Consider the following 11146-nt stretch of genomic DNA (forward strand, 5'->3'; position numbering starts at 1 on the left):
TTTTTGAGACCGCGCGGACGGTCCGCGTACAACAGCGCATGCGCGAGGTGAAAGTTGAGACAGAGCGCAAGTCAAGTAGGTGGTACTGCGCCTGTGTCGAGCTCGTCCATCCGCACTCATCCGCGGTTGAGTATACTTTGAAGGCTGTGCGCGAGATGGAACGGAATGCGGAAAGTAGAGTATACCCGGGCCTTAACAAGCATTAACCCCTTTGCATTCCTGTAAAATTTGCCTAAATCGCCTAAAACACTCAGTGTACCGTGGGCAATACAGTGGAACACTAACAGGTTTAAAAACTGAAAAAGTGTTTTACTTGGTATATATGCGAACTTATTTAAAAGTAAAGCAAATAAGTGTGAAAATAAGGCTAAAGGCCCATTCACACCAAGGATGATAGCTATAACTATAAAGGTTTAGTAATTGTTATAAATATATGAAAATAGTGAAGTCCACACCACAGCAATATCACGTATAGAATTATGTTTTCCAGCTGATGAATGATAAAAACATTGACAGCCAATCAGACTCCACCCATCTTCAAGGAGCTTCAGCATTTAAAGTGGCAGACGACATAACTGCAGTGCACATTAGTGTCTGTTGTTGATGTGGAAGCCAATTATCGTTACAGTTCGCTTTCTTGGTCTGGATGGGCCTTGACTTTCAAATATGGAATCTGCCATCTCAGAAACCTTACTGGAGTAGTCTAATTTTGTGATTGCTGTGTCATGCACTTTTCCCTGACAACTTCTCTTCAAATTCCCATGGACAAACTTCATCCATGTTGAGGTAAGTGGACGGTGTTCGAGTTGTCGAGTCTGTTGGAGGCTGTTTATCATTTGAGGTAACACTTGGCAATACCTCTGTCACCCAGGGGCAAACGTCAGCACGCTTACTACCGCTGATGGCGGAGTCTCTAGTAGAGCTCCTCCTCCTGCCAGATGCCACTGTGGCAACTTGGTCCCCCTCTGATGTTTGGCTTGTGCGACGCTTCTCAGAGGGTTTGCTTGAGGAGCTTCTCCGCTCCTTATTTTTGGACATTCGTTTATCATCATCTTTATCCTTAGCTTTCTCTTTGGAGGAGCAGGATCCTTTTCTTTTCGAGCAAGAATCTCTTCTCTTTGAATGATATGTGGGGCTGGAAGTCTTGTCCTGGTTGGGGGACAGAGGGGGGTCGTAATCCCAAGGACAGATATCCACCATGAGAGCTGGAGGCTGCAAAAGGCTACCTGTGGATTTGGAGATGTCTGAGAGTATGATCTTGGGCTTTCCATCTGTGGGAGTGACACTTTTTTTGCGGCTTGTTCTCTCGGGGGACAGTCCTACAGGCTCCATTGGTTGCACCGATAGATCCTCGAAGTTCCATGGACTTGCATCTTTGTGGGCATTGAGGTTGAGAGGTGATTTGGGTTTCCTCCCTTCATCCCTGTCCCCAGTCTTATCTCTGGAGCGGCGCCGGTTTGACAGAGATTGGCCCAACCCTTTTTGTTTGTGTTGAGACTTGTGTCCACTTTTTGCACTGCTCCCATTGATTGTATTGGTTTCAGTGGGGGCAATGGAAACATGCTTCTGTGACTTGCCCTCTGTTGGAGTGGGTAACTCCTCCACTTCCCAAGGGCACACCTCAGAGAGATCGTACAGGTCCTTGCTCTTCCCTGGTTCTGAACAAATGGAAGGCTGACTGCCACTCACCTGCTGCTTCATGATGCCCATCTTACTAGGTGTTTTGGTGTACTCAACCGACTGGCTGATGATCATTTTTGGTAAACACTCAGGGGATTCATCGACTTCTGAAAGTGCTGTGCTGTCCTTTGCTTTGAGACCCTTTTTACTGGCATCTTCCACACTGTGGGTCTTCCCCGCAATGCCCATCGTCCTTTCTCTGGCGCTAGCAATGACAGACAGTGACTTCTGTAACATAGAGGTCCGAAGATGTACAGGCTTTTTTTCCGCTGCTAGGTTATGTGCACTGGCCGACTTGCACACTAAGGGCACTGATTCAGTAGATTCGGCTAACTTGACCTTTGGCACCTCAGGGTTCTTCTTGTTGGACCTCCGTCCCATCAAGGTGTCAAGCAGAGAAGCCTCAGTAGTAGAGTTCTCCATTTTATCTTCACACACCCCATTGGTATCCCCTCTTTGGTCATGTGTATGGTCATAGCTATGAGATCTCTTCAGTGAGAACATCTTTCTCTTTAACGATTCTTCCCTTGACTTCCCGGAGTGAGACGGGTCAAATGGGTTTCTCCTCAGGGTGCCTCTGTTACTCCCATGGTCACTTGCATCTCGATCTTCCCGGCTGTATTGCCGACTCACTGTCTCTGGTATTTCTGTGATGCGGCGCATTAGTGTCCGTCCAAGTCCTCTCTTGGAACTGCGTTTTTTCTGTAAGTGAGGGTTATTGGCCAGCATCTTCTTTCTTTTATAGATCTCCAGTTGGGCATAGAGTTTCTTGAGCTCCTCCTGATAAAGGCAAAGAATCGAGTCTGTTGGAGGCTGTTTATCATTTGAGGTAACACTTGGCAATACCTCTGTCACCCAGGGGCAAACGTCAGCACGCTTACTACCGCTGATGGCGGAGTCTCTAGTAGAGCTCCTCCTCCTGCCAGATGCCACTGTGGCAACTTGGTCCCCCTCTGATGTTTGGCTTGTGCGACGCTTCTCAGAGGGTTTGCTTGAGGAGCTTCTCCGCTCCTTATTTTTGGACATTCGTTTATCATCATCTTTATCCTTAGCTTTCTCTTTGGAGGAGCAGGATCCTTTTCTTTTCGAGCAAGAATCTCTTCTCTTTGAATGATATGTGGGGCTGGAAGTCTTGTCCTGGTTGGGGGACAGAGGGGGGTCGTAATCCCAAGGACAGATATCCACCATGAGAGCTGGAGGCTGCAAAAGGCTACCTGTGGATTTGGAGATGTCTGAGAGTATGATCTTGGGCTTTCCATCTGTGGGAGTGACACTTTTTTTGCGGCTTGTTCTCTCGGGGGACAGTCCTACAGGCTCCATTGGTTGCACCGATAGATCCTCGAAGTTCCATGGACTTGCATCTTTGTGGGCATTGAGGTTGAGAGGTGATTTGGGTTTCCTCCCTTCATCCCTGTCCCCAGTCTTATCTCTGGAGCGGCGCCGGTTTGACGGAGATTGGCCTAACCCTTTTTGTTTGTGTTGAGACTTGTGTCCACTTTTTGCACTGCTCCCATGGATCGTATTAGTTTCGGTGGGAGCAATGGAAACATGCTTCTGGGACTTGCCCTCCGTTGGAGTGGGTAACTCCTCCACTTCCCAAGGGCACACCTCAGAGAGGTCGTACAGGTCCTTGCTCTTCCCTGGTTCTGAACAAATGGAGGGCTGACTGCCACTCACTTGCTGCTTCATGATGCCCATCTTACTAGGCGTTTTGGTGTACTCAACCGACTGGCTGATGATCATTTTTGGTAAACACTCAGGGGATTCGTCGACTTCCGAAAGCGCCGTGCTGTCCCTTGCTTTGAGACCCTTTTTACTGGCATCTTCCACACTGTGGGTCTTCCCAGCAATCCCCAGTGTCCTTTCTCTGGCGCTAGCAATGACAGACAGTGACTTCTGTAACATCGAGGTCCGAAGATGTACAGGCTTTTTTTCTGCTGCTAGGTTATGTGCACTGGCGGACTTGCACACTAAGGGCACTGACTCGGTAGATTCAGCTAACTCGACCTTTGGCTCCTCAGGGTTCTTCTTGTTGGACCTCCGGCCCATCAAGGTGTCAAGCAGAGAAGTCTCAGTAGTAGAGTTCTCCATTTTATCTTCATGCACTCCATTGGTTTCCCCACCTTGGTCATGCGTATGGTCATAGCTGTGAGATCTCTTCAATGAGAACATCTTGCTCTTTAACGATTCTTCCCTTGACTTCCCAGAGTGAGACGGGTCAAATGGGTTTCTTCTCAGAGTGCCTCTGTTACTCCCATGGTCACTTGCGTCTCGATCTTCCCGGCTGTATTGCCGACTCACTGTCTCGGGTATTTCTGTGATACGGCGCATTAGTGTCCGTCCAAGTCCTCTCTTGGAACTGCGTTTTTTCTGTAAGTGAGGGTTATTGGCCAGCATCTTCTTTCTTTTATAGATCTCCAGTTGGGCATAGAGTTTCTTGAGCTCCTCCTGATAAAGGCAAAGAACACATAATACAAAACAAAGTGAAGGTTTTCACTCTTATGTCCCTTGTAGAAGAACCAAACTCAACTCCTCTATTCTAAACTGACCAAAATATGAATCAAGTGAAAAATAACCCAGTTCTCATTGCATTCACATAGTTTCTTAAGATTTATGTTTGGTGGTTTTGCATTTAGATGAAAGTGAAGAGTGAAGTGAACATAGTGAAGAGAGAGACAGGATTGCAAAGGACCAAAAAGCTAGGATTTTAACTCCAGTTGCCAGAAGCGCAGCTGCGCTAAATGTCAGGGCACCGATCATGAGGCTATTGTTTTTTGGCATTAAAGTGATCTCAGATCATATTTTGCTTGTGATCTGGTCTCCATCAATAATTTAGTGGTCTGGGATCCAACAAATAATGGAAATGGCACTCGCAAAGAACAATCCATTTCACAAAGTATTTTAGAGAAAAAAGTTTAAGATTTCTATTCACTATTCTAATACCATGGAAACCCTATAATATACTCATGCTGTCATCTCCATAAGACTGGAATAAAAAATGAACACTACCTCCGTCATGCTCATCATCATTACCTTTTGTACAGGTAACCTGTGATGGCTAAAATTATTTGTAATATTCAAAGCAATGCTAAGAATTTCCTGCTAACAAGCTAAGTTGGAGCCACAAATTCATGCAAACTGCTATGAAATCCCTAAAATGCACCAAGTCTGAAATACCATAATTGTACTTAAACAAGACAGAGATATTGCTAACAAGAGTTCACTGAAATATAAACAGAAATCTAAATGGGATCCTGAATCAACACCAGACAATTTTGAACAATGGGGTCCAAACATTGCAAACGTTTGTCAGATTTTTGATTTTGGTTTTAGGATATTGTTTGTGTGTCTAGAAGTTCAAAGGGCCGGTGAAAATGTCTTACCCTAATGTCCTCAGGATCCAGACTGTGCTCACTCCAGGCAGATGTTATGCTGCTGTTCAGACAGGAGCCTGAGTGACCCATATCCAGCTCATCTTCATAAGCCTCTGTGGCTATATCTTCCCGTGTATGAGTTCCAGTGAACAAGAACTGCAGTGAAGGACGAAACAATATATGAACCTTTCTCAAAAACAAGACTGTGTTAAGCTCCATAAGCTGTTTGCAGACATTCTATAGATTTAATGGCAAGGATAATAATCACCTTTGGAATGAGAAGTAATCCCAGAGTAATCGTCACTGTCAGATGCGTATGGACGAAAAATAACATTAGCATCCAGTCTGGATGCAGCCCAGTGCCAAGAGAGAACCTGTAGATCAGACCAAAGCTTGTTAAAGGTGCCAAAAGCATCACCACGTGCAGGCCGCTCCTCTGACTTTTTTTGGACAGAGAATCACAAATGGCAGATCAAAGCTAAATAAAAGTGGGAAATATTTCAGCAAATTTCACAACATAAAGCTTCAAACTGCATAATGAGGGCAAATGTAATTGAAAGTGGTGTGCCATCTAAGGGCTTGCTCTGTTTATTTAAACAGTGTTTAGTCGACAGTGTTAGGTATCCTGATGATTTTGGAGGCAATGGAGGTCACCGTTCCTCCCTTATGCAAAGAGTAATGCAATTCTGGCTCATTAATCACACTGCCTTTCAAGAGCTGCTTTGGCAAAGTATCAAAACAGGGCATCACCACTTTTCAGACAAACAGAGCTTATCTGCTAGAACCAGCAGGGGTTGCAGACATAGGCAAAGAATGAGACTGTGGAGAAACAGATTCTGCTAAAACTGCTAGGCACTGTGATACCTTCATCATAAATAACGCCAGTTACTCCACAAGTATACTCTAGGGCAGAGGTTCTGACTCAGGACCCAGATTATAAATGCATGAAGTGGCAGGCCAATGCACTACCAAAACTGTTTAAATAATACATGTAGTATTATTAAATACAATAATACAAAAATAATACATGTGCCCTTAACAAAATAACAAAAATGTCTTTAAAATCGAAGATTAAAATGTATTGACATTACTTGCATAGGCCCAAACTTTTGCAAAATTATTAATGACATAGGCAGAATATTGACATTTTTGCAGATCAACACGGATGTGTTGTTAACAGATCAATGCATAAAACAACAAACACTGAGCAAAATATTTTATTAGGCTTCTGAATATGAGAAAAGCACAGTCAATGTACGGCTTATGCAAGTGCATACACATTTCAATGCAGTGTTTATTTATGGTTTTATGCTGTCGGCAGCCAACAATTCAATGAAAAAAAACGTGTTTGACACAAACTACAAGTGAAGCTGCAGAATAAACGAAATGCAAAGTGCCTATACATTTCTGAACTTAATAATTGTTCTGTTCTATGCATGCATACTGTATATGGCATGCTGAATTTTAGATTTGCATTTAGCATGCTTTTTTTAAACCATTGTTTCCTATTGACTGTGTCCCTATCAGAACAGAACTAATGCTGCATTCAAGTCCTTCTGAGTTTGAACTTAAATAGAAATTATAATTACCACTGCTTTCAAATGACACATCTATCGCCTTCTCTTTTTTCACTTCTTAACAAACCCAGAATGCATATCAGTAACCTAACAAAATGAAGAGCAAAGAATTCACATTAGGTGTGTAATTGTTAAATGCAATTAGATTAACTTAAGATTGCTTTTTTGATCCACTTAAGTACACCTTTGTTATTTCATAATTGCTTCTATATTGTCTTTAAAATAAAAGTTCAAGTGTACTTCCAAATACTGAAAAGCATTTATAGTAAATTAAAATATTTCTATTGAAACTTTAATAACACATTTGCAATGATGAAGTTGCAATTTAGTTTGTTTTATCTGGGTATTTTTTCATTCTCGTGCTGCCACAGAGAATGATGGGAAATAGAGTTGGTCGTACAAGTCTGTCTCCTCATAAATCAGTTAAATGAGCAGAATCTTCAGCAGCAATTGTGTCATCAACATTCACAATTACAATTTATCACGAACAATACCAGTTTGATTCTGCCATAATTCTTAATTTCACAAAAAGTTGGGACTTATACTGCCTTCAAGTGCACATGGGAAACTCAGAGTACCTCAGCGTTGGGCATTTGTTATTTCAACATGTCACATCACAACTACATCTGAATTCAAAATTATGACAATTAATTATTCTCTCACTTATTTATGCATATCAAAACTCAATGTGTTACATAAAGCAAACCTTGTTGATTAACTTGCAAAAATAGTTATAATTCACTACAAATTGCTTTCTGCTCACTGATCTCTATAGATTACAGATATATGATATTAGTGTTTCCACAATTTGTTAAATCATCACCCCCTTTTTCCATTGTCACAGCTTATGTATCATAAACATTCATAAACATTACTTCACTCAGACATTCATGTGTTTGGATTTCGTGTGTAATTGGTGTTTTATCTGTGTATTTTTTCATTCTCGTGCTGCCACAGAGAATGATGGGAAATAGAGTTGGTCTGTCTCCTCATAAATCAGTTAAATGAGCAGAATCTTCAGCAGCAATTGTGTCATCAACATTCACAATTACAATTTATCACGAACAATACCAGTTTGATTCTGCCATAATTCTTAATTTCACAAAAAGTTGGGACTTATACTGCCTTCAAGTGCACATGGGAAACTCAGAGTACCTCAGCGTTGGGCATTTGTTATTTCAACATGTCACATCACAACTACATCTGAATTCAAAATTATGACAATTAATTATTCTCTCGCTTATTTGTGCATATCAAAACTCAATGTGTTACATAAAGCAAACCTTGTTGATTAACTTGCAAAAATAGTTATAATTCACTACAAATTGCTTTCTGCTCACTGATCTCTATAGATTACAGATATATGATATTAGTGTTTCCACAATTTGTTAAATCATCACCCCCTTTTCCATTGTCACAGCTTATGTATCATCTCACTCATAAACATTACTTCACTCAGACATTCATGTGTTTTGATTTCGTAATTATGATATTTCCAACTCTACTTGAAGGGCACAATAAGGAAAATACTAAATCACATCGGTAACTACAACTTTATGGTGGTGTCCATCTTCACTCAACCCATAAATACATTCATTCTGACATGACTTGAACGCAGCATGTGTCCTATTTTTGGGTCGTGTCCTACTAGTTGAGAACCAAAGCTCAAGAGAGCACACGGCTTCAGAAACTTCCATTCGCTAGATCTACGCCTTCTTTTTATTATTTTTTGGAGAAAATAAATGAAAAGAATTCTGTGGTCAAAGAGAGTGAAATGAAGGAGCACCAGAGCAGTCTGAAAGATGGCAGAGGGTGAATGGGTTTATTTTAGGCTTTAGTAGTTTTATGTGCGAGCTGTCTGCAGCAGGCATATTTTATGAACCTTCTCTCAAGTGGCTTATCAGTGCCGTCTTCATGATGCTTGTCGTTTAGCTGAGGCCAGCTGTCTTCACCTTTTTTACAAGTCTAGTGCAAAGTTCTGCTGATGTGATCTGGTTTTTACTTTCTAATTGGGGCCTAGACGACTTTCAGTCATTATAGGGGGCATGGTTACACAATTCATGTTAAACAAACCCCCGCAAATTTGCAGTTCAGTGTCACAACTGGCAAAATGGAGATGTGTGTCTGCATAGAGCCAGTAATGCTGGTAAATTTAGAATACTAAGTGCAAGAACACCAGACACAGATGTGAGGTACTTTGTGAAAAAAGCACACTTTATTTCATAATTGCTTCTATATTGTCTTTAAAATAAAAGTTCAAGTGTACTTCCAAATACTGAAAAGCATTTATAGTAAATTAAAATATTTCTATTGAAACTTTAATAACACATTTGCAATGATGAAGTTGCAATTTAGTACATTTAAAATATATTAACTTTACATGTAACATTGAATAACACTACAGTTTAAATTAATTATAAGTACTTTACAAATTATAGTCATAATTACAAATTATAAGTATTTTACATGTGTTATACAGTATATGTTAGTCAACACATCAAAATAAGTGCAATTCTTTAAAAAAAATGACAAAAGAATCTTAAAACTTAATGGTTTAAAATGTACTGTAAAGTAAAATAAGTAAGTAGTTACTTAAAATGAAGTACACTACTTGCACACATTCAGTACAATTAAGGGCATGCTTTTTTCACATTAGGTAACTATCCATTAAAGACAATTTACTTGGAGCAAATATACTGTACATATATACAGTATACTATATATACTGTAAATATACAGATGTTCGTCCACATAGTATTCCCACCTCAAAAAGGACCGCTTTAGGTAATTTCATAGCTCTAATAATGAACAGGTTTTTACTGAATAATTAATGTAAGTGCTTTAAAAAAATACAAGCTTCACATTTCTGCTTTGGTATGTTGGCCTGGTTTGCTTCTATTCTAAGTGTGCTACTACAAACAGAGAAGATTTAAAATTATTATTTGCAGTGACCAGCATGCATTATGTCACAAATGCCGTCAACAGAGCTTGTGTTCGGTGTTTTGAGAGCAGCAAACATTTCTTTAGGAAGCTTTCTTAAGACTGCTGTGGTAAATATAAGTGGATGTGGGTTGGAGTTTCATAAGATGCGAGTATTATACTGTCACTCTCTAAAGAACTCAGGAAGTCTCTGTTCCTGGTGGGTGTAGGAACTGACATTTGGACATTCTTGAGGGAATGCGATGACATGCTATACAGTACAGAATCACTTTAACACCTTACTGAAACAACAGAGAGTTTGTGTTGGACAAAAATCCCCATGCAAATAAAGAGAAGTTCAATTTAAATTAAATAACATGGGCTAATCTTTTAACTTGTAATTTATTATATGTTTAAAAATACAGTTGTTGAATTTCTAGGCTGATTAGAATTAGCAATTAGCCTCTGCTGTTAGACTGTTGTGTAAGATCCTATCCCGCTTCCTCAATTCTTGATCAAAAACAAGTGTGTCATCCTGAGAAAGAGCTTTTCTTAACCAATTACCGCTATGCTAAGGTAGTAGGATACACTCTAAAAAACACTGGGTTGAGATTGTTGGGTGAAGAAGTTGGTTTGACCCAGTTTGGGTTGAAAATCGTTTATAATCAGTAACCCAAAAGTGATGGGTTGGGAATGCAGATGTGAATGAGATCATGAACGTCACACAAGTTCACACGCAAACAGTTTTGCCTGTGCCGATACTACTTTGCCTATCGTTTTTGGACTTGTCTTTTCCACTTAATTTAACACTTTAGAAATAACTTGCAAAAATAGTTATAATTCACTACAAATTGCTTTCTGCTCACTGATCTCTATAGATTACAGATATATGATATTAGTGTTTCCACAATTTGTTAAATCATCACCCCCTTTTCCATTGTCACAGCTTATGTATCATCTCACTCATAAACATTACTTCACTCAGACATTCATGTGTTTTGATTTCGTAATTATGATATTTCCAACTCTACTTGAAGGGCACAATAAGGAAAATACTAAATCACATCGGTAACTACAACTTTATGGTGGTGTCCATCTCCATTGTCACAGCTTATGTATCATAAACATTCATAAACATTACTTCACTCAGACATTCATGTGTTTGGATTTCGTAATTATGATATTTCCAACTCTACTTGAAGGGCACAATAAGGAAAATACTAAATCACATCGGTAACTACAACTTTATGGTGGTGTCCATCTTCACTCAACCCATAAATACATTCATTCTGACATGACTTGAACGCAGCATGTGTCCTATTTTTGGGTCGTGTCCTACTAGTTGAGAACCAAAGCTCAAGAGAGCACACGGCTTCAGAAACTTCCATTCGCTAGATCTACGCCTTCTTTTTATTATTTTTTGGAGAAAATAAATGAAAAGAATTCTGTGGTCAAAGAGAGTGAAATGAAGGAGCACCAGAGCAGTCTGAAAGATGGCAGAGGGTGAATGGGTTTATTTTAGGCTTTAGTAGTTTTATGTGCGAGCTGTCTGCAGCAGGCATATTTTATGAACCTTCTCTCAAGTGGCTTATCAGA

General features: G+C 40.2%; 1 protein-coding gene across 1 annotated transcript in view; it reads right to left on the bottom strand.

Moving 5' to 3' along the window:
• Window positions 1-530: 530 nt before the first annotated feature.
• Window positions 531-11146, bottom strand: part of LOC107711710 (probable G-protein coupled receptor 158) — a 51670-nt gene continuing 41054 nt past the window's right edge. The window contains exons 9-12 of the mRNA XM_016516739.1: window positions 5323-5428; window positions 5064-5210; window positions 2734-4128; window positions 531-1068 (exon numbers count right to left, since the gene is read on the bottom strand). Coding sequence (XP_016372225.1) covers window positions 724-1068; window positions 2734-4128; window positions 5064-5210; window positions 5323-5428 — 1993 coding nt within the window. The 3' untranslated portion in view covers window positions 531-723. The remainder of the gene's footprint in view (window positions 1069-2733; window positions 4129-5063; window positions 5211-5322; window positions 5429-11146) is intronic.

Source organism: Sinocyclocheilus rhinocerous, unplaced genomic scaffold (assembly GCF_001515625.1).
Source record: "Sinocyclocheilus rhinocerous isolate Xijiao unplaced genomic scaffold, SAMN03320098_v1.1 scaffold807, whole genome shotgun sequence".
NCBI classification, from domain to species: domain Eukaryota; kingdom Metazoa; phylum Chordata; class Actinopteri; order Cypriniformes; family Cyprinidae; genus Sinocyclocheilus; species Sinocyclocheilus rhinocerous.